Source organism: Lepus europaeus, chromosome 19 (genome assembly GCF_033115175.1).
Source record: "Lepus europaeus isolate LE1 chromosome 19, mLepTim1.pri, whole genome shotgun sequence".
NCBI lineage: Eukaryota > Metazoa > Chordata > Mammalia > Lagomorpha > Leporidae > Lepus > Lepus europaeus.
Window position 1 is genome coordinate 59,313,590 of NC_084845.1, and position 24,762 is coordinate 59,338,351.

The 24,762-nt window shown below is 42.4% G+C and overlaps 1 protein-coding gene across 1 annotated transcript in view; it reads left to right on the forward strand.

The window, feature by feature from the left end:
• HYDIN (HYDIN axonemal central pair apparatus protein) overlaps positions 1-24,762 on the forward strand; it is a 355,254-nt gene that overhangs the window by 119,059 nt on the left and 211,433 nt on the right. Inside the window, exons 12-17 of the mRNA XM_062176574.1 lie at positions 7,214-7,281; positions 14,213-14,448; positions 16,545-16,645; positions 19,413-19,548; positions 21,661-21,825; positions 22,206-22,358. Coding sequence (XP_062032558.1) covers positions 7,214-7,281; positions 14,213-14,448; positions 16,545-16,645; positions 19,413-19,548; positions 21,661-21,825; positions 22,206-22,358 — 859 coding nt within the window. The remainder of the gene's footprint in view (positions 1-7,213; positions 7,282-14,212; positions 14,449-16,544; positions 16,646-19,412; positions 19,549-21,660; positions 21,826-22,205; positions 22,359-24,762) is intronic.

The window sequence follows — 24,762 nt, forward strand, 5'->3', positions numbered from 1 at the left end:
TTCTGCTGGTTCACTCCCAAAATGATTGCAACAGCCGGAGCTGGGCTGATTGGAATCCAGGGGCCAGAAACTTCTTCCAGGTCTCCCATGTGGGTGCCAGAGGCCCAAGCACTTGGGCCTTCTTCTACTGCTTTCCCAGGCCATAGCAGAGAGCTGGGTTGGAAGTGGAGCATACGGGACTCGAGCTGACACCCATGTGAGATGCTGGCACTGCAGACTGGGGCTTTAACCCACTGTGCTACAGCACCTGCCAGCAAATGTATTGATCCCATGATGTCTAGTGGAAATTCTGAATCTAAAGATCAGCTCAAAGGTAGTTATCACTTGTTCTCAAACCCACCTCAGTACCTCTGTTACATGCTGAGTTGTGCCCCTCAAAACTCGTATGTCAAAATCCTAACACCCACCACCTCAGAATATGACTGTTCTTACAATTAGGGCTTTAGATAGGGAATTAAATTTTAGTGATCTGAAATCCAGTATGATTGGTGTCCTCATAAGGCGAGAAGATCAGGACACAAACAGAGATGTGGAAAAAGACCACGTGAAGACACAGAGAGAAGATGCCCATTTCCTGACTGAGGAGAGCAGCCCTCCAGAAAAACCAGTCCTCCTAGCACCGAGCCTCCTGACAGCTATAGGAAGAAATTTCTGTTAAGTGGCCCAGTCTGCAGTACTTGCTGATGGCAGCCAATCAAACTCATATCTCCCCCTAACAGCCAAGGAGAGAGTCCTGTGGCAGGGCCAAGGCAGCCTGTCACAATTGTAATCCTTTTTTGTAACTCCCAATATTCGTAATTCATCTGTGTTTGTTATAACAGAAAAAAAATGGGATTGGTCTTCAAATACTTAAATGATGTTAACTTTTCAAGTTGTATTGCATTTATTCCAGCCCTTGATTGACATCCTTCAAGTGTACGTGCTATAGGAGAAGATGTTTACTTTTTTTTTTTTTTTTTTTTTTTTTTTTTTTGGCAGAGTTAGACAGAGAGAGGAAGGTTTTCCTTTTTCCATTGGTTCACCCCCCAAATGGCCACTACGTCCGGTGCACTGTGCTGATCCGAAGCCAGGAGCCAGGTGCTTCCTCCTGGTCTCCCATGCAGATGCAGGGCCCAAGGACCTGGGCCATCCTCCACTGCACTCCCAGGCCACAGCAGAGAGCTGGACTGGAGGAGGAGCAACCGGGACAGAATCCGGCGCCCCAACCGGGACTAGAACCCAGTGTGCTGGCGCCACAGGTGGAGGATTAGCCAAGTGAGCCGCAGCGCTGGCCCAAATGTACACTTTCACGCTGTATGAACTTCAGCCCTCTCCCCACCTGCAGCAAAGCTCATGTCTCATGACAAGTAGAAGTGATTATCCGGAGAAGCAGAAGGTGCAAACTTGCAAACGAAACGTTTGCCTCCCATCCACAGATCATCTGGTCCCTTGAGGGCCCTCCACAAACCCCAGCAGATTCATCTTGGAATCCTCTGAATCGAGCTCTTGGCTCCTTGGCATCAGAAAGTGTGGCTGAGAGTCACGCATATCCTCCACAATGTCCAGCAGACAGGTTTCATCTATAAATGGGGAGATAAGACCATGAAGGTCTGTTCTTACAGGCATTTGACATAAAGCACCAAGAACCTTTATGAACATAGGCACAAAAATCCTCAACAGCATAGTAGCAAGCCAAATCCAGAGACCTACAAAAAGGATTATATACCATGAACAGGTGAAGTTTATCCCAAGAATGCAATGTTGGCTTATCATGAAAATCAATCAGTGTAATACAACATATTAATAGAATAAAAGACAAGGCCTACATGATTTGAACATCATTCAATAACTACATATATCAAAATTCCACATGGTACTCTATAAGTATGTATAAGTACAGTGTGTCAATTTTTATTTTTAAAAAAGATAATATTGCCGGCGTTGTGGCTCAATTGGCTAATCCTCCACCTGCGGCACCGGCACACCAGGTTCTAGTCCCGGTCGGGGTGCCGGATTCTGTCCTGGTTGCTCCTCTTTCAGTCCAGCTCTCTGCTGTGGCCTGGGAACACAGTGGAGGATGGCCCAAGTGCTTGGGCCCCTGCACCTGTATGGGAGACCCAGAAGAAGCTCCTGGCTCCTGGCTTTGGATCAGGCCAGCTGTGGCCAGTGCAGCCATTTGACAAATGAACCAGCAGATGGAAGATCTCTCTCTCTCTCTCTCTCTCTCTCTCTCTCTTTCTTTCTCCCCCCACCCCCGTGTAACTCTGACTTTCAAATAAATAAATAAATCTCTAAAAAAATGTAAAAAATATGACTCAAAGGACAATAAAGTGAAGATACAACTTACAGGATAGAATTTGTAGTTCATGTATCTTATAATGGACTTTTATATAGTATATTTAAAGAACAGTTACAATTCAATCATAAAATAGCCCAGATGGGACAGAGTGGGGCAGACCTTTAGCCTTGTAGTTCAGATACCCACATCCCACATTGGAGTTCCTGGGTTTGATTTCTTACTCTGGCTCTTGACTCCAGCTTCCTGCCAGCGTGGACCCTGGGAGGCAGCAGTGATAGTTCAAGTAATTGTCTCTGTGCCATCCACATGGGAAACCTGGATTGAGTTTTTGGCCTCTAGCTCTGGCCCTGGCCCCAGCCCAGCCTCAGTAGTTGTAGGCATCTGGGGAGTGAACCAGCGATGACAGTGGTTGCTCACTCTTTCTCTCTCTCTCTCTCTCCTTCTCAGTATAAATTTAAAAATAAATGAAAACTGGACAAAGTATCTCACAGACATTTCTACATATACAAGTGGCTTATAACGCATGAAAAGACTCTCAACATCATTAATCATCAGGGAGATGAGTCCACAAGAGCATTTTATATATCAAATGAAGAACAAGAACTAGAAGAAAGGAGTTCACACATTGTATACATATGTGGAAATACCATACTGTACCCCATAAATATGTACAATTATTACATGTTAATATTAAAAAGTTTTAAATAAGTGTATTTGAACTCTTCCAGAGTAAAACACACACTCACACAATCATGCACAATGAGGTTACTCCTCACACATACTTGGATGACTATAATTTTTGAAAAATGAAAAAACAAGTATTGGTGTAAATGTAGAGGAATTGTCTCACAACAGATGATGGGAATGTAAGATATTGCAACCACTTTTAAAAACAGCTTGATAGGACCTCATATGACCCAGAAGTTCCTCTTCTAGATATATACCCATGGAAAATGAAAACATATATCTGCACAACAACTTGTATGTGAATGTTTATAACAGCATTATTCATAGTCAAAGATAAGCAACATGTTGTATATCCATATCATGGAAGGTTATTTGACCATAAAATGGAATGAAAAAAGAGGGGAGCATTGATAAACGCGATAGCATGATTCAGCAGACGAACTTTGCAAACACAACAGGTCAAAGAAACCATTCACAAAAGACCACATATCACATGATTCTATTTATATGACATGTATAGGCAAATTTATATAGATTAGAAGTTTATTGGTAGTTGCTCAGAGCTGGAGTTACAGGATGTACAGTAATAGTCAAAGGGCATAGGGTTTCTTTTTTCAATAGTCAAAATGTTCTAAAATTGATTGTAGCAATGGTTGTACGTATGTAAAAATACAAAATCTATTGATTTATATACCTTAAATTGATGAATTTTATGATATCCAAATAATATATTAACCAAAGTATCATTTTTAAAACGTTTCCAGGAGCCCGTAATATTAAATAATATTGTCATTTCCTGGGTGAATTTTTAAACTCTCTCTCTCTCTGTCTTTCTCCCCCTCCCCTTCCCTTCCCTTCCCTTCCCTTCCCTTCCCTTCCCTTCCCTTCCCTTCCCTTCCCTTCCTATTGTGGTTTCTGGAATTTTGTTTCTTACTCTCTTATTACCAGCTACTCTTCCTCAATATTCCATAATTTGGGCTAGCTTGCCTCAAATAATCAGAATAAACACTATATATACATATATATATATATATTTTTTTTTTTTGACAGGCAGAGTGGATAGTGAGAGAGAGAGACAGAGAGAAAGGTCTTCCTTTTTGCCGTTGGTTCACCCTCCAATGGCTGCTGCGGCCGGCGCATCTCGCTGATCCGAAGCCAGGAGCCAGGTGCTTTTCCTGGTCTCCCATGCGGGTGCAGGGCCACTATATTTTCATTTTTTATCTTTACTTTTCCAATGTTTTGTGACACAGTATTTTAAGCAATTGGATAAATGACACTATAAAATTGTATGTTTTTTTGAAATTACCCATGAGCATTTTGTTCCCTTTTAGCTTTGCATATGTCATGTTATAAAGTTTTAGCCATAGCACTGAAATACTTTGTATTCAACTTGCCTCACTTAGCATATGGTATTCAGTCATTCTTTTCATCTGTAAATTATAATTGTAACAGGCCATTGCACTGATTCGTGGCACAATCTTCACACAGGCTGTCCTAATAGAGTCCCTGTTAGAACTATTGTGACCATATCTAAGCCCAGATGGTATTATTCAGTCACAATTCCCTCAGTTATTTGCACATTCGAACCAATGTGATTTCTATCTGGTTCTATCTGCACTGCTTGAATGACTACTTTGTGCAGAATGATGAGCTGCTTTCCTGCTTTCCTTAGCCGTTTGCGAATTTCAGACGCTTTTGATCCACTTGTTACCTCGGCCCCAAAAAGCTGCTTTTCCCAGTCAAGGACAAAACCTTAGGCTTGTTTGACTTTGTTCTCAACTGGATCCGAATTCCTTTTTTGAGCGCCACTTTTCTTGAAACCACTTCGGATCATCAGCTTGAAATAGATGTCTTGAGAAAACTTTTTTTTTAAATACTTGAAACTTGCTACTCAGCGTCTGTGATGTGGTCATTTGTTCCAGGCTTGCATCCATCTCTTGTCCCATGTGGTCAGAGCTGGAGCAGCCGGAAATATCACTAAGGTCCAGTGCACTCACTGTGGCGTGACACACCTGCTTCACCACGTCTGCAGGGAGATTCATGCTCAGTGTGTTTCCTGGTGTCTGTCTGTACCATTTGACGCACAGAAGGGGACTGTTCAGTTCTTACCTCTGATCTAGAAATCATAAAATACATGAATCAGGGAGAAAAATAATTATTACTTTGAAGGTAAATAAAAATAAACACCTGATGTGGTAGCTTTCTTTTGTAATAGATTAATACAAATCTTATTTTTTAATTGGTGTTACATATCTATCATGGTTTCTTTTTTTTTAATTTTCAGCCTTTTGGCTAAGATCAAGTCAGTATCTGTTTAATACCACAAATTTTAGTAGCTTAAAACAACACATGGGTCTGAGTGGACTTACCTCAAGGTTTCGGCAAGGCTGTCTTCCTGGAGACCCCGGGGAAGAATAAACTTGCTTTTTTCAGGTTTTTCAGGCTTCCCGTAAGGCCTTGGCTCATGGTCCTTTTCTGTCCTCAAAGCCAGCAGCAGCTGGTTCAGTTCTTCTCACACCGCATCACTGTGACATCCTCATGTGTCTCCCAGCTCTGTTTTTCCTTTAAAGATTCGTTTATTCATTTGAAAGAGTTACAGAGAGAGAGGACCGAGATCTTCCGTATGCTAGTTCACTCCCCAGATGGCCGCAACAGACAAAGCCAGGAACCAGGAACTTCTTGTGGGTCTCCCATGTGGGTGCAGGGGCCCAAGGACTTCTTTAAAGACCCTTATGATTACATCCGTGTACCAGGATGATATCCTACTTTAAACTGAATTATCTAGAGAACTTAATTCCATCTGCTGCCTTAATCCCCATTTTCCACATAACCTAACATAGTCAAAGGTTCTGAGGATTAGGCAATAGACATGTTTGGGATTCTACCTTCCATACCTGACGTAAGCTAGAAGTTGCAGGATTCCCCTGTTACTTATTTTAGGGAGAGCATCTCTCCAAGATCATGAGGACTTGCACTGAGAATAAACTAGATTAACATTAGAGGAAAGGATCCCTCAAGGTTTCCTAGTCCAGTCCTCTCTTTTATACATGAGGAAGAGATATGGGCTACTAGAGGTGAAGGTTCTGACCAAGATTACAGATGGATGCCAGTATGAACGGTGCTAGGTGGTGGGACAAATGAAGCTGCAAGGTGGTACAGATGGTCTTAAGAGGTTGTTTGTTTGTTTGTTTGTTTGTTTTGACAGGTAGAGTTATAGACAGTGAGAAGAGAGAGACAGAGAGAAAAGTCTTCCATGGGTTCACCCCCCAAATGGCCGCTACAGCCAGCACACCATGCTGATCTGAAGCCAGGAGCCAGGTACCCCCTCCTGGTCTGCCATGCAGGTGCAGGGCCCAAGGACTTGGGCCATCCTCCACTGCCTTCCCGGGCCACAGCAGAGAGCTGGCCTGGAAGAGGAGCAACCGGGACAGAATCCAGTGCCCTGACCAGGACTAGAACCCAGGGTGCCGGCACCACAGGTGGAGGATTAGCCTAGTGAGCCATGGCGCTGGCCGGAATTAAGAGGTTTAAGAGGGGGGTAACATTGTGATGCAGCGGGCTAAGCCACCGCCTGCAGTGCTGGCCACCCTTTTGGGTGCTGGTTTGCTCCACTTCCAATCCAGCTCCCTGCTAATGTGCCTGGGAAAGCAGCAGAGAATGGCCCAAGTGCTTGGGCCCCTGCCACATATATGGGAGACCTGGATGGAAGTACTAAGCTCCTGACTTTGGCCTGGCCCAACTGTCACCATCTCGGGCGTGAAGCAGTGGATGGAAGATCTGTCTCTGTCTCTCCTCCTCTGTAACTCTGCCTTTTGAAAAAATAAATCTTTTTTTTTAAGTGTTAGGAAAGCATGGATCATCAGGGATTATTCATATTGTTGACCTTTGATGCTTCTCTGACCTATAATTTTTATGTTTTCATGAGTTAATAACTTTACATGACATATGTCTCATGCAAATTAATGACATTTTGTGCCATTGGTCTGGCGATGTATCTGCTCAGCCTTTCCTCATTTCATTGGTAGGAATAAAGATAGGTTAACCACAGCATCATTGCTGAAGCCCGTGGTTTGAGTCTTGGAAAATGTTAAGAACCCCTGTGATAGAATGCCACCTCCTAACGTGCATCCTAGATTCTGTATTAAATTTAATGCCAAGTTATAGTTTTTAGTATTTACGCTCTCCCCAGTTCCTAACTGTTACCTAATTCACTAGATTCTCTCTCTGCTCTCCCAACTTGCCTTCCAGGGGCTGCGTCATTGGGCCTACCTTCCATTTCAATGTGCCTGCACTTCACTTTGGTGACGTTGCCTATGGTGAGTAGTTTTCCATTTTAAATGATTGGATAGGATTCTTTTGCCCTCTATGTGGAAGAAGGAACATCTACAAAGAATTTCTCTCAGCCTTCTTAAGGGAATTAGCTGGAAGGGTTTAGAATTGTTCTTTCCTGCAACAGTGGCATTTTGGTGCCATTTTCTCATTGTTATATGAAAGTGTGATCTGTGTCCTGGGCACTAACAGCTCTCAGGCCATGGCTGTCTCCCCTCTTCTAGCAGTAAGACAACAGGGAGCCTGGGAGCTTCACTGCTCCACGTGAGCCCTCTGCGCTGTATATATTTATTTGTTTAAGGTAGAGTTACACACACACACACACACACACGGACAAGGAGAGAATCAGAGAGTTTGTCCATGTGCTGGTTCACTCCCCAAATGGCCACCATGACTGGGGCTAGGCCAGGCCAAAGCAGGAGCCAGGAGCTTCTTCCTGATCTCCCACATGGGTGCAGGGGCCCAAAGAGTTGGGCCAACTTCTGCTGCTTTCCCCCATGCATTAGCAACAAGCTCTATTGGAAGTGGCATCCAGGAATTGAACTGGTGCCTACAAAGGATGCTGAAGCCACACACAAGGACTTTATTAGTTAAGCAGCAGCGCCGGCCCCTCAATGCTATATTTAAGTGCAGATTCTGACTTGACCATCTGGCTTCATAGAGATGCTTTCCAGTTTGAGGTGAACTCAATGGCAGCTTGATCCTGGAGTTCTGTTGCTCCATATTGAAGGCTTTTATATGTTTCTATGTTGAATTCTCATTCAGTCACTTCTCTGAGGCATTTCTTCCTGCCTAAACTTCCCCAGTAATAGAAATTTTGAAAAAAACAGATGTACAAAGGTTTGTCACCCTCCCAAGTCCCATCCTACCCAACAGAATCTTATTCTTTACCTGATACCTTTACTTAATCTGGAAAATTTAAGTCAACTTTACATCATATTAAATTAACTAATATGCTTTGATTTAAAATTAATTTAACTCACTTCTAGGAAGTAATAATTAAAAATGTTGATAAATGCTAGTGTAAATCCATAGTTCATAACCCTTTCCATGTTGCTTCATTGCCACCTAGTTTTTGTTTGTTTGTTTGTTTGTTTGTTTTGACAGGGAGAGTTATAGATAGAGGGAGAGACAGAGAGAAAGGTCTTTCTTCCATTGGTTCAACCCCCAAATGGCCGCTACAGCCGGTGCTGTGCCGATCCAACGCCAGGAGCCAGGTGCTTCTTCTTGGTCTCCCATGTGGGTACAGGAGCCCAAGCACTTGGGCCATCCTCCACTGCCTTCCTGAGCCACAGCAGAGAGCTGGACTGGAAGAGGAGCAACCGGGACTAGAACCTGGTACACTGCAGGTGGAGGATTTACCAAATGAGCCGCAGTGCCGGCCCCACTGCCCAGTTTTACTTTCATTTCATTTTCACTAGGCCCATCAGTGTTGGGGGAGAATAGTTCCTTAGAAAAAAGAACTTACTCATAATGCCTTTGTCAGTTAACATTTGAGGGTTCTATGACTTTGCTTATTCAGCCCACATTTATTTATACAAAGCACCCACCCTTGTGTACATCATGTTGCATAACGTACATGCTGTCGGAAAATATGCATAAATGAAGTCAAATAGCTGTTGCTATAGAATATATAAATGGCTGATGGGATTTTTTTAAATGCATAAGGAATATTTGAGCGATAGACTCTTCTGAAGGAAAATGAAGGTGACCTTTAGCTTGAAAATCATCAGGTAGCCAATTAAGAGAGGCACGCTGACTGGAGGCAGCCGTAGCTGAGCACATGTGAGGCATGTTAGCCTACCCGCAGACCCACGCAGACACCCCCAACGCAGTTCACACTGGGTCCAGGGAGGGGCACTGACACCTGGTGCATGAGAGCAGCGTGTATTCTGGAGCATTGGAATGCAGGGCCTAGCACAGGGACATCAGATGAGGTGCCCTGTCTCCTGTTGCCCTGGAGGGCAAGCAGGTAACACAAGTCAGTTACGCCAAGAAATCTCGCCCTACTTCATTGTCCAGAATCCACTCTGTTGTTCAGCTCTGAGATTTTTACTGTGAGTGTTATAGACCAGTAGCAAGCCAATCATCAAGCTTCCAGAATTCTGAAACTCTTTTATCTAGACTTCAGACACTTAAGAACATCAGGGCCCCTAATATACTGCATTTCACTGGAATATAGTACACAAGTGGACTTCAAAACCTTCTTGGAAAATTTGAATTAAAGGATATTTATTGGGGCCTGCATTGTGGCACAGCAAGTTAATTCGCTGCCTGCAATACCAGAATTCCTTCTATGTGCTAGGCTTAAGTCTCTGTTGCTCTACTTCCAATCCAGCTCCCTGCTAATGTGCTTGGGAAAGCAGCAGAAGATAGCCCAAGTCCTTGAGCCCTTGCACCAATGAGGGAGACCCATATGGGGTTCCTGGTTTCTGACTTTGGCCTAACCCAGCCCAGGCTGTGGTGGCCATTTGGGGAGTGAACCAGCAGATGGAAGGTATTTCCCTCCCTCCCACCCTCCTTCCCTCTCTGTAACTCTGCCTTTCAAATGAATAAATACATATTTATATAAATAAAGCATATTTACTATGGTGCAAAATTTTTGAAGTCCATGCATAATATTTTTCATAATAGACATTTTCCCTGAGATTTTTGAAGACTCTTTGTATGCCTGGATTTTAAAAATTTTATACCAAAATAAACTTATTTTAATTTCATTTTTCAATAAACAATTTTTGAGGTCTGTTGTGTAGCCCCAAGAAACCAATGATTTCCTTAAAATTCTGTGCTTTCAAGTATGTATGGTTTCCAGTGAGTGTCAATGACCATAAATATATCACAGAAAGGGGGCCTTCAAAGTACAGATTTCGATTTTTAGTGGGATTCCTTCTAACATGAATAATCTCATGTTAGTGTGATCCAAGTTGAGTAGAGGTCACTAGTGATTTCCAGGTCCAGTTTTAAGTGTTGGGAATAGAAGCTAGATTGCCATGTGAGATGTTACTCAGAGTGGAATGAGCATTTGGCCGGGTGGTTAAGACACCCACATTCCACGTCGTGCCTGGGTTTGATACCCAGCTCCAGTGCCTGACTCCTGCTAATACAGACCCTGTGAGGCTGTGGTGATAGAAGCTCAAGTTATTGGATCCCTGCCACCCAGACAGGAGGCCAGGATTGAATTCCCTGCCCTCCAACGTTAGCCCCTGCTGGGGACAGTTGCAGCATTTGGGGAATGATAGTTGGGAGCTGACTATTTTTCTATCTGCCTCTATCTCTATGTCTCTCTGCTTCTCTTTTCTCTTCCTCTCAAAATAATTGTTTTTTAGAAGATACTTAAAGCAATATATGTGTATACCTGAAATAGTGAAGAATTATTTTAAATACCTTAAGGGAAGACTTTGTTAATAAGAAATTAATATAATTTTCATTGGTGTATTTTAGGATATGCATTGAAAGAGAGGACAGTTACTGGGGAGTGGGTTTTTAGGGAAAGCTTCTTGAATTTATAGACAAGTTGGTTGTTGATAATATTTAGTTGTATCTAAGTGAAGCAAAGTTGACTCAAAATGAGGAAACTTGTAATCACATGGATCTTCTAGTTAGTATTTCCTAAGATGAATAGTCTATGAGCTAATCTGATCTGATGGCTACCAGAAATAAAGCTAAAACTCTTCACCAATGCACACCAATCTCCTCAGAGAGTTTGGCCAATTGAAAATTGATAATACTCTTTTGTGATCTATATTTCCCAAAGATTATGGACTGTAAAACTTTTTATCAAAGGCTTAACACATTGAGATTTTTTATAGTTCTTCTAGTACAAGGTGATAGTCCCCAAGTGGGGAAGTTAAGTCTACAATTTCGCAGTCACACTATGGCGATAATCTTTCTTTAGAAAGATTCAAATCAAGGCATAGCAGGCTAAACTGCCACATGCAATCCTAGCCTCCGATTTGGGTGCCAGTTGGAGTCCCAGTTGTTCCATTTCCAATCCAGCTTCCTGCTAATGCACCTGGGAAATTAGCAGAGGATGACCCAAATGCTTGAGCCCCTGCCACCCACATGGGAGACCTCCAGGCTCCTGGTTTTGGTCTCATCCAGCCCTGGCTGTTGCGGCTATTTGGGGAGTGAACCAGTGGACAGAAGATTTTTCCTGTCTCTTCCTCTCCCCGTGTAACTCTGCCTTTCAGATAAGTAAGTAAATCTTAAAAAAAAAAAAATCCAAATCCATCTAAAGAACTTACATATGATTACAAGCATATATTCTGAACTTGGTGATTTGGGCACAGTTCATCATGCCCCACTTGCACAGTGTTCCTAGAGTATGACAACAGGAGACCTATCCCCAGCTACAGAGGAAGAATTTTCCTATCAATTCATATTTAGAGTTTGTCTTCTTTCTTTTGTGACAGAACTGTGGTATAACATTTTCATCAAAGACCATTTCAGATCTGGAGGCATAGTTGGTGTTCCAGAAATCATGGGAGTGGGAAAGGAGTCCCCATTGTAGGCAATGTTTTCTTTCTAAATCTGATGCTGAATTTTGTATGTCCAGAAAGGATTCTGTATATGTGTTTATTTATTATTCCAAATTATTTCTGTGAAAAACTACAAAAACACCACCTGATTTGCACGATGACCTGTCAACACATTATCCTCTTGTTTGTGGAGATTTTTGTTCTACTAGAAAAATTAAGACCATTGTCTAAAATATCCCATGAATACCAAAAAGTCTGTCAATTGTAATTTAGTTTTTGGTCTTGTATGTTGCGGATCAACTCAATAGTCAGTTTGGTTAGGGAATATTCTTTAGAAGAGAGCTTGTGTTCCAAATGATGTTCCAGCTTTTTAAAGAACTGTAATTTTCCCTTTGCAGCTTTATGATCTTTTTCTGCTCATTGCTTCAGGTCTTTTTAGGGACAAAAGGAAGCAGAATTGAACCCCTTGAGAATGTTGCCCTTTACATCACTGTTTAAGTTCTGGGAGAAACATGAGGTGCCTTCGAGAATCCCTGAGACATTCTGCCCAATCATGTTGCTAATTAGTCCAAAAAAAGGAAAGTCAAATATTGACTTTTTATCTAGTAGACAATAAAGGAAGGGAGCATAAAAGTCTAAAACTGTGAAATACTTGTATTTAGGTAGAATTGTAGATAGAATAGTCACAGGATTGGGAACAACCAGAAACCTAGGAATAACATTCTTATTAGTGAGCTCAGTCTTCAACAAACCAATATTCTCTTCCTTTTGGCTTCTTAACAAGCAGTATGGGGAATTACAGATACTAGTACAAGGGATCATTCTAACTAGTAGCTTATAATTGGCTTTATTCTGTGGAAAAATGAGCAAGGTTTGGAAGACCCATCTGAATTTTTATAGGGTCAACTTTCCATAATGCACCTTACCTTAGTGGAACATTTAATCCAAAAATGCCCAGAGAAAACAAGGATGAAGCATCTGTAGTTCCAGAAATCACTACTGGGCAAGTTCAGAAAAGCCAAATGGAGTGGTTGCATGATTGTGAATCTGGCCTTTTAACAGTAATGCTGCAATTTCTAAGAATAACCTTTCAAGTACACTTAATTGGACAGTTATTCTCCTTTTTTTAAAAAATTATTTTTGCTTGACTTACAGATAAAAATTGTTATACATATTTATGGTATACATGTGATATTTTGATACATGTAAGCATTGTATAATGTTTAAATAAGGGTAAACATATCTGTCTCCTCAAACATTTACCATTTCTTTTTGTTAAAAATATTCAAAATCTTCTCTTCTAGTTTTTTGGAAATATATAGCACTTTATTTGTATTTATTGTTATCCTATTGAACAATGCAACACCAGAACTTCTTTATCCTATATGACTATAACTTAATACCCATTGATCAACCTTTCCCCATTCTTTTTCCATAGAGATCTCTTCTGAGTAGGTTGGCAGGTATGGTCTCACAATGGAGACTTGACTGTGTTTCCTCCCATGGTCCTAATGTGAAGACAAAGGCTGAGTGGTGGGGCAGAAGCAGAACAGTTCAAAATACCTTCTGCCATAACAGTCGTTACTCCAGTAGACCAGAATAGTTTATTGTAGCAGGGCTCAAGGTAGAGGTGCATCCAGTGTAAATAAGCATTTTTTTTGTTTGTTTTATTATGGTTATAATAATTCTCCTTGCTCTGAAAGTGGCAGCAGATAAAATGACCGCCTAAAGAATCCAAGATCAGAGCTCAGTTGATTATTTGTCAGGCAAGGAAGATCCATATCTCTCAGGAAAGGAGCATGAGGCTCCCTGAACTGAATGCACGAGGGCTGATAGAACAGGACAAAGCAGCTTTGTCCGTGGAAGGTAAAAACCAAGGGATTGGTTTCTGGTTGGCTTTGAGGCCAGTGGTAAGACCTCTCTTGGGAGAGGCCATTATCTGATATTGTAGCATCAACTCTGAGGGCACGATCTCAGATAGGTCCAGGACAGCTTCTGTCATGTCTTGGCAGGCTCTGGGTCACATGTCTCCTTCCATACCTGGCAAATAAAAAAAGCTCACATAATTTTGTGGGGTTTTTTTATCTGTGTTTTTATTCAGAAAAAGAAATGCAAAATATACTTCTGCAAGACAACTCAGCAAACTAATAATAAAGGCTGTCTCTTTGGAGGGGCCTGGGTGACAATCAAAGGGTTTGTTTTCTATCTACAGCTTAATCTACTACATAGCAATTACATAGTATATAGTCACTGAATGAATACACAGCAGAAGGATGAGTGATGTATGTTATTGGAAGCAATATTTAGTGCAAGTTGGAGTTAAACAGCATTGAATTGCATACAAAGTTTATTCAAGAGGTTTGGCAGTTACTAGGAGACGTTGAGGGTCTAGGAAAGCCCTCAGGGGACTTTTATTTCTTACCTCATATTTGTTTTCCAGGGTTTTCTTACACTTTGATGTGTTCACTCAATAATACTTCCTTGGTTCCCGTGACCTTCAAACTGCGTATCCCTGGGGATGGCCCTGGCCATCAGAGCATTTCAAATTGCGAGCTGTGCTCAGACAACAAAAGACCATCTTGGACCAAGGAAGAAGCACCCACCATGAAACCACAAGAATTCACCATCACACCCAACTCTGGCACCATTCGCTCCCAGGGATTTGCAGCTATCAAGGTAAAGTGCACAGCCTTCCCACACACGTGTTACACAGCCAAGCAGCGGGACTGTGAGTCACTGGGATCCCCTCCAGGGTTCACTCTGTTAGGGCCAGTGTCAGGGGGAGGGAGTTCCTGTGAACTCAAGTGGAAAAGCCGTCCTGTAGTGTAAGAAAGGACTGCAGCAAAAGAAACCAGGCCCAGGTGCTTTGGGCCTAGAAACGGACGGTGCTCCAGTGGATGCACCATCTGCGCCAGAACAGTGGCTTCTGGGCATTTTCTAGTGAAAATGCTGCTCTCTACTGAGCACCCTTTGGTACTGATATGAAAAAGATTTAAGAACTCAATGATAAATAGGTTCTTCTCTGCTTCAGACTCAGATCCTTGAAACCAATAAATATCTGGATTTATGCAAAAGATGATATCCAGCTTATTACGGCTGATTCTCCAGTTACGTCAACTTTTAACACGAATCTAGGCTGTCGGCTGAATACAGAGGGGATGATGCCAAGAGAGCTTTGTGCTTGGCTCCACAGGAAGGGCGGGGAGGAGGCAGCTAACTCCCCCGTCCACGCTGTGGCTGAATCAGGACCCTGCAGTACCTTGGCCATGGCCTCACAGGGCCGCCAGCAGAATTATTTCACAGTTAACCTGGTTTTAGCTGTCTCCCATTACTTTTGCTCCTTCAAACAGTTAGGTCTAGCAATATTGAAGGCTACCAAATTGAAAAGATTTTATACTTTCTGGGAAAGAAAAAGAGATAATACTTCACAGCTAAGGTTAGTCATTTTCTCTTTAGTCGGTACCATCAAAAATTGAATCCAGTTATCATTTTGTCCCTACAGTTTTTTTTTTAAGGCTTTCTAATATCTCACTTCAAATCTACTCGTCCTAAATCTCTCCTGGGAGATTCTGCTCTTCCAAGGGCTTCTCACAAGGCCTGGTGAGGTTTGATATCCTCCTATATCACTCCAACTTCTCAAGACTGTCCACTGTGGCTCTCCTGATGAGTGCTGCAGCACTGAGTCTTTATTTTTTTACATTCAGCCTTATTGTCTCCTTTCCCCCCTGCTTCTGGATGGCACAGGAAGATGCTAGAAAACATAGCAAAACATAGCATCTCTGGCAGCCTTCTTCCAGAACTACTTGTTCTTCTTCTAACCACAGCCCTGATACAGAAGCAAGGGGTTACAGTCACACTGGGATGCTCTGTATCCCTCCAAGCCTGGCCAGTTTTCTTTCCAAATCAATGACTTCATCTTCATTTTTCCCTTTATATTTGGAAAAGCTTTCTCCACGCTTCAGTTTTCCCCCTTGATCTGCACTTCAGCCAGGTCTGTGTGGACTCAGATTTGCATCCAGTGATTCCCTGTGCAACCAAAACATTTTTAATTAGTACCCGATACATAATTTATGGACAGAGAAGCCCTAACCCATGCCAGAAGCTGTTTTCTAGACTTACAAGTATCTCTTCCAGTACAAATCATTTCAGTGCAATTAAAAATTGTAACAAGGCTTTCAGAAGTTTCACAGTGGATAAAAATGGAAGCGTGTTCTGGCCAGATGCTGTCTTCAGATAGGCTGCTTATTCCCTGCTCTACTAATGAATATAGGAAAGGGGGCAAGATTTTATAAAACAGATTAATTGATTCCTTATGCCATCTTTCTGGAACCGACATGGTTATTTCCATTTATTTTTACATAAGACAAGTTTCATTGTAGTGTTTTGTCAGTATATTGAGTTTTCATAATTCATACAGCCCAGAGGTATAAGGAACGATTAACATTACCATCATTAAAGTATGTGTAATCTTCTTCTTCTTCCCTGGTGGTTTTTCGTCTGTGCAGGTGGATGGCTTCTTTGATAAAATGTCTCAGAAATGAACAAAGCTATTGTATGAAAAAGCCATTTGGTTCCTCACCTGGCCTTCGAAAACACTCAGCATGCCCCGACCCCACAGTGTAACTCGTTCAACAGAAGCCATAGAAGGCCACGTGTCCAGAAAGCACGGGGAATCCACACTGACCATGGGGGACCTCCCCTGCTCCCTTCTCTCCTATGTCAAGAGGGAGCTGGCCTCGTAGAGGAACAGCGCTTCGCGTTTCTCTTTCCAGGTGACCCTGTGCTCCAACACGGTGCAGAAGTATGAGCTGGCACTGGTGGTGGACGTGGAGGGCATTGGAGAAGAAGTCCTGGCACTCTTAATTACAGCCAGGTATCACTCATCTGCTTTCTCTCTTCCAGAGCCCACCCCACCCTGCCCCCACCCCACACCACCAGAAATGAGCCACCTCCCAGGAGGCAGCTCATCTGTCAGCCAGTGCACACTGGCTTTTATTCTGCCTTCCTGGGAAGGGAAACTGAACCTGATATGCAAAGGACAAAGGTCCAAAGAGCCAATGTTTCTAAAGCACCTTCCCTGGAGTCGCGTGTGCTTTGATGAATGCTAGGAACAGTGCTCTCTAAGGGGTCTGACTTTCAAAGCATGTAACTGAAGAGGTTTTAGAAGAAAGAGAGAAAGAGTTGTTAGTTTTATTTTCCGCATAGTTCTCCAGAGTTACACAGCAGGAGAGTGCTGCTGTCACTCCTGTAGTGGAGGATCTGTTGAGCCAAGAGGTTCCTGCTCCAGAATGCTCTTACTGTGACTGGCAATATCAGCTCCTCAGAACCATCACCCACTTTTCCCGAGAGAGAGAGAGCATTGAGCTGTGCCCTTTGCTCGCTGTGTCTCCTTGACCCCGTTACAATCTTGCCAATGGTGGTGACAAGGGCAGTGGTGTCACCCATTAATGATGACAGGATCCTGAATAAAGTCATGAGGCTACACTCTTCCCAAAGAAAACAGGGTCCAGATCTGGGCCTTTCAAGTATGTGTATTAAAATGCTATCTATAGGGAACAGAGAAAATGACTTAGTAAAATTGAGAATGCTAATGTGTCGGTCTCGAACTCTCGAACTTAGTTCTTTCTTGAATCTTGGAGAGATATATCTTAAAGAAGGTACAGATGTGCTGCTTGGTGGCAAGATAATAATTGTCACCATTTCATGTGTCTCAGGCTTCAATGAAGACAAAACATAATTGCCCTAAAAGAACTTGAGTTAGGGTTGGGAACACACTGTCTTGCCTTGACTTATTTAGTATTCCTTTAAGACCTAATTTATTTGTTTGTTTCCCTGAAAGGTCTTTCATCTGATCCTTTCCATATTCAAGTTTGCCTTTTACTCTAACCTTTTGTTTCTTTTCTCCATAGGCTTGTTCAGATACTCTAGATCCCCTTTCCCATACAGAAATCAATAGGAAATCCTGAATTAAAAAAAAAAAAAGACATAAAAAGACCTACAAAAGCTATGGGTTTCCTACTAACATCTACTCTGTGACCTAAGTCCAATATTATAAACTCTATCAGTCACAGTGTTTCAAGCAGTAAAGGATTTGCCTTAGGAAGGGCATTGGGTCAACTGACAGTTTTCATTTTAGCTAAAAATGAACAACTCGACTCATTCTAAATCACAAACTTTGGGGACACAGAGAGCCTCTTTCATGAAATCACTTTTGGTATAATCTGTAGGAACTGCCGGCTGACTCTCAACAGAAGAGTTGCTTTTAGAACTGGGACCTGAGGCCGGCGCCGCGGCTCAATAGGCTAATCCTCCGCCTAGCGGCGCCGGCACACCGGGTTCTAGTCCCGGTCGGGGCACCGATCCTGTCCCGGTTGCCCCTCTTCCAGGCCAGCTCTCTGCTGTGGCCAGGGAGTGCAGTGGAGGATGGCCCAAGTTCTTGGGCCCTGCACCCCATGGGAGACCAGATAAACACCTGGCTCCTGCCATCGGATCAGCGCGGTGCGCCGGTCGCAGCGCGCTACCGCGGCGGCCATTGGAGGGTGAACCAACGGCAAAAGGAAGACCTTTCTCTCTGTCTCTCTCTCTCACTGTCCACTCTGCCTGTCAAAAAAAAAAAAAAAAAAAAAAAAAAAAGAACTGGGACCTGAAGTGACTCGAGAGAGCCCGCAGAGAGAGCTCATCATGCCCTCTGCCACAGGTTCACTTCCTCTTACTGAGTATTCATGTGGTGATGGGCCATGCCCTTCAATCATATTATCTCATGGACTTTCCCCAATAACACAAGAAGGGCAATTGATGTTAATATGAATACCCAGAATTACCTTCATTTTACCTCTGGGGGAAATGAGACTCCAAGAGAGAAAGCAACTTGCCCAAAGTTGCACAGGTTGTACTGGTAAAGCCAACATTTGAGTGAGCTCCCTTGAATTCAAAAGCCAGTACTCTTCACCATTGTGTTACATGTTACATCGATGACATAGAGCAGGTTGGACACTGAGAGCTACAGACGCAAAAGAAAACACAAGTCACCTAATCAAAGACCAACTGCAAACACAGGGCTGCAACTCCTGTCCTCCCTGCGCATGACTCCGCCTCCGTCACCCCCCGCCACACCCCTCCCTATGGAGAACCACAGTCAGGGTGCCAGTTCTGGGCCGAGCAGCTGCCTGAGCCTCGCCATCCAACACAGCTGTTGTGCATAGAGTTAGAATTATTACTATTATTTAGATGATGTGAACGGTTGCTAGTCCTTGGGGGACTTTCTGACTGCTCCAAAGTGTCACAGCTGGTTAGGACCTCATGCTGATGGCATTGTCCCTGTTTGACATGGAATAGATCCACTACTCTAAGGAACTTGCAACACGGGGGCCCCTTGCCAAAGGCCAAGTGTGAAAGAATGATGGAAATGTTAGTCATTACCCACCATACTCCATTTAAGGAGTCCTGCTTCTAGTCCTGTTTTGGTTAAAAAGTGGTGACTGGGTGGGGGTGAGGAATGGCAAGAGAGATTTGAAAATGATTAATGTAGTTATTAAAGAAAAACTACTTTGTGACAGTGACAAATGTATCTAACTTGGGACTCCACGTTCTCTGTGTGTAAACAAGCTCTCTGTTTTGAATTGATGGACTCCTTCGAGCAGGTGTATTGTACCTACCCTCCGATTGGTTGATGAAGAAGTGGACTTTGGGCGCTGCTTCCTGAAGTATCCATATAAGAAAATGATTCCACTTGTCAATCACAGTGATCTCCCAGGATACTACGAGGTCCTGCCTCAGGTGAGTCCTTGTCTTTTGGTGTTAGTGTTTCTACCATTAAACCCCTTCAATGAGAGCGATCTTTCTGAAGAGCCATGTTCCTGAACACATGACCTTATATAATTCTGATTTTTAACCCTCAAATATGTGGGGATGGGGTTATAAAGCCACAGCTGGATTACCATCTGCATGAGTGAACAGCTGCAGGTGTAAATGGTTGTGAATTTCCCAGGGAAATTGCCCTTGCTAAAGAAGGGAAAGTGTCAATTAAGCCAACAGGCAGAAATGCACCTGCAAATAATTGCCTATGAATTAACCATGCATGAGAAATTAGATAGGGTTTTCATTTCCGCCTATGGCTGTGACTTGAACAGCAGCACTAAGATATAGCAATGCAACATTTATAAGTGGACTTGTTGGACCAAAAGGCTCGAGGCAATACAGGAATGAGAAAGGAGGAATTGTCCTTTAACATTTTATGAAATGTATCTCTGTCCCTGTGCCTCACCACCTGGCTAGGTGGGAGACTAGGCAGTATCATATATGGGTAGAAGATTCAGAAAGCTCTGTACCCTCTGAGTAATGGAAGGTTCCTAATGAGATACGGCTTACCAAGAATGCATTTGGGTCTGAAACTTAGTTGTATAAGTATAGTACTCTAACATAAATTCATGCGAAACAATCAGGTGGGGGGTTTTGTGGCTATAAATTCAATGTGAATTTAAAGAGCAGTATGGGGACTACAGAATCAATGCAAGTTTAGGCTGCATCACAGAAATACAGCTCAAAAAAGGACATAGCCACTGGTCAAACAGTCAGCATTTCATCTTCAGTTCTTGTCATGACATTTTTATAACCAATTCAAGTTTTGAACCTGGACCCTGGAAGACTGGGATAAGATAACTCCGTTTCAGTAGTCAAAGGGCTGTTATGTAAAAGGAGTTAGAATTATTCTGTGGGCTTCTCTGAGGTAGACTCAGAAGCCAAGCATGTAGCTGATAGAAAACTGCATCCCACACTCAGAGCATGCTGGCCCTCATAGTCATCTCAGGATCTTAGAGCAATGCCACCTCTGGTTTCAGAGCTGCAAAAAGGGTGAATTACTTGCCTTAAGTGGGGAATGTAAGGGAAAGCCAAGCACTCAGTAATCAAGATGCATAATATTTTCATGCCATAATTTAAGAAATTAAAATTAATTGAAAGAACATATAATAAACAAATCATCAAAACATGGATGTATATGGGACCAGTATTACTGTTTTCTCCTTTTGCCACAGGCTTCAGTAGGGTTCATGCTGCACAAGTTGGTCAAGTTAGATTAAGAAAGTTAGGCCAGACCAGGTGTGGAAAGGGCACAGGGCACTCCAGATGTATGCAACCTGCGTGCTGTGGCTTTGTCCCAAGGAGCTGAGGTACTCAGACATCTTTCTGGGAGTTATGCAAGCTTATTTGACCAAGGGATTTTTAAAACTTCATTTGTTCTTGCTGCACAAATGCTAGTAATACACTACAGAACACCTTTCCTAGGAACACACACTGGTAAGTGGTAGATGACATTCATTCATTCATTTCCTCATTAAAATACACACACACACACACACACACTGAGTATATGCTTTGGGCTAGAAAGTGGGTATATAGAGAGGAGAGGTTTCCAGCCCATGGAGAAAATGGACTTGTGGATGGTTACAGTGTTGGTCCTCACCTGCTGTGGAAAGGACTTCACAGGATGCTCTCTACCTCTACCCTAGAGCACTGATCACACCTAGAGGGGATCAGGATGACCGTGTCAGGTAGATCATAGGGAATGGACATTCTAGGAAGAGGGGCCACAGGTGCACAAGATTGGAGATGGGAAGCAATATATGTATTCAGGTCATCCCAGTGGCATCTGTTGACGGAATGAAAAGTGACAAGGTGGTGGAAAATGAAGCATGAAGGCCAGAGGCCAGGCTGAGAAAGTTGGCAGGGCAAGGCTACTGCCCTGAACCAGTTCACACTGTGGAGAATTCTGCATCTTGAGCACTTTGGATTTTTGGCCTTGTGCACACTCCACTTAATTCTAAATGAATGAATGTATTTGTTTTGTACCATGCCATGGCTTGCTTACCCCCGGCTTGTCTCTCCCACCAGGTGTATGACAGTGCTCCTGCTGTGCTGCTTTCCAGTCCCACCCCTTGTGGGGTCATCCCTCCCCGGAGCACCATGCAAATACCGCTGATCCTGGAGACCCAGGTCATTGGAGCACACAGGTCCACAGTTTACATCTCCATCTTTGGGAGCCCAGACCCTCCTGTGGTGAGAACCAGTTTTCTAAACTGCAGTTTAAGTTACTGGACTCTTTGTCAAACATTTTGAGCTTCCTAATGTAAGGCATGTGCCATATTCAAATATTCTGATTGCTTCTAGTTTTAAGTTTTACATTTCACTCTTCAGTGGTAAAATGCAATTGCTGTATTACTTAGGAAATCTGTTTGCAGATACATTCGAACGTACTCAAACCCCACATGGCCATCCACACATCCCATATACCTTAGCAGTGGGAAGGGATGTCACTAAGAGACCTTTTATGCCTCTGTTTTTAATGAAGGGGATAGCTGGAAGTTTCTATTGTGATTGATTTTAAAGGCCAGCCATTTTCACCTGTTCCTATATTCTTTCTCTCACGTGGAACACAGGTATGTTACTTGAAGAGTGTCGGAGAAGGCCCAGTTATCTACGTACATCCCACTCAAGTGGATTTTGGGAATATCTATGTCCTCAAGGACTCTTCCAGAATTCTCAACCTGTCTAACCAATCCTACATTCCTGCATTATTTCAGGCACGCATGGTGAGTGAGTCATGTAAACACAGTTTAGGCTTACGGGCAGTAGCCCAAATTTTGCAACAAGTCTTTGAAAGTTATTATCATAAGCAGGGATTTGCAAGGTTAAACTGCATTAAACCATGACATTCGCATGTCTAATTCCTCTTTATTATGATCCTTTCATTGATTAAGAAACACAGTGTGCATGTCTTTTGGTAAACAAGCAAATACTTTGCACATAATCCCAGTTTGGGAAGATGCTACAGAGGTCATCCAGCTTTCCTAATGAACTGTACCTTAATCTGATCCCAGCCCTCCAAAAATACCTCCTAAATGTCTCTGTAAGAGCTTCCTTTCATTTGAATCCTTTGGCCACAAGATTGTGTATTTACTCCATTTTTATTCTTTCTTCCTTCAAAGAGCATTTTAAGATAATTTGTGACTATGTATGAAATACAAGATAGTATTTGCCCAAAGCAGGGTTTAAAAGCAAAGCAAAGATAAATACAAAAGGATCATAAAATGACTTTAGAAATGAGTTTGTCTCATTTCTGCATATTTCATAATGACATTAAGACCTGCTAGACTTCTATAAGCTAATTTTATTTTTTGTACCAGAATAGAAATAATATAGTCTTTTTTTTTTTTTTTTTTTTTTTTTTTGACAGGCAGAGTGGACAGTGAGAGAGAGAGACAGAGAGAAAGGTCTTCCTTTTGCCGTTGGTTCACCCTCCAATGGCCGCCGCGGTAGCGCGCTGCGGCCGGCGCACCGCGCTGTTCCGATGGCAGGAGCCAGGTGCTTATCCTGGTCTCCCATGGGGTGCAGAGCCCAAACACTTGGGCTATCCTCCACTGCACTCCCTGGCCACAGCAGAGAGCTGGCCTGGAAGAGGGGCAACCGGGACAGGATCGGTGCCCCGACCGGGACTAGAACCCGGTGTGCCGGCGCCGCAAGGCGGAGGATTAGCCTGTTGAGCCACGGCGCCGGCAATAATATAGTCTTTTGAAGAATTTAGGAATTTCTAATATAGTAGTTCAAAGTATTCTTTCTTTTATAAATAGCTTTCTAAATTTAAATATAAGATTAAGTTGCATAGCCCTCCTGTTCTCCAATTGCTGGAATTTGAATGACAGCTAACATTTAGCATCAGCATTTGTCATATATTTCTGAAGAATCAAGTTATCATCAATTTTATAAAAGTCACTCTCAGGAGGAACAGGATTGTAGTTTTCTGATGACTTGTGACAGCCCACTAGAGACACTGGTCCCAGTTAATAGTCATTTGTCATTATCATTATTCACCTTTTATTATCATTTTTGTCACTCATGAAAGGTAGCCATTTTAATGTATAATCACTAATCTTTTTAACATATGGTTCTGATACAACCCCAATCTTGCTCCAGCACTCTGTGGATTTTGTTTAAAGAATATTATTTAATATTAATTAACTAATATTAATATAAAGAAAAATCCTACAGAAAGATATCTCCACTCGTCTTTATCATTAATTGATGTATTTTATGGAAAGTACAGGGTATTGCTTAAGAGTGGTTTCTTCCTGGTCCAGTACAGAGTTGATGGTGGGAAGGAAGAGTCAACCGACCCATCTAGCACAATGTGGATGGGCACAGGAGGGGCTGAGTGGATTTTGGAAGAAGGAAACAGGCAAAAATCACAAGAAAGCTTAAGGACAAACACAGCAACTGTTCTCAGCACCTCTACTTTCATTTTCAAGTTTCACCAGGTTTCCTTTCTATGGCAACTTTTGGGCTTTCTTTTTTTTTAATAAGCACATCACAAATCCATTGGGTTTTTTGTTGTTGCTTATTAATATAGTGTATAACAAAAGTCAAAAGGTTTGTGAACAATTAAATTTAAAGCTTATTTGGATGCAAAAAAATTCAAAATCCATGCGTTGTTTTTTTCAGAATACACATTTTCTATGTGCTTTGTGAAGACTCCTTGTATATTGAGTGACTCAGCCTGCCATTCACAAAGCTTTCATGATTCCATCCTTTGATACTTCAGTGTCATCTTAAGTCACCAGGCCCAGGGTCCAAGGAGCTAAATGCGTGATGTAATGGTCTACTGCAGGGTGTGTTTTGCCCTCAAGTTTCTCTTGAAAAACTGCTGCTCACTGAGTTGTGGCATAAAGTAGTTTCCGCTGTAGTTTTCATCAAACTCCTTTCATATTTCAGCTGGGCTTGCTGTTGGATTTCCTGGTAATTATGATATGTGTTAACATCATAGAAATTGAATTATGCTAACTTAGACATTAACTGCAGTGGAAAGAAACTGATACACCATTTATTACATTTCAACTTGATGTATGGTCCCAAAGCTTCAAACTTGTTCTTATGGAAAGTATTAAGTGATAGGAAAGTGTTTCAATAAATAGTTGTTTGTTCTGTTCTTAAATCTACCAC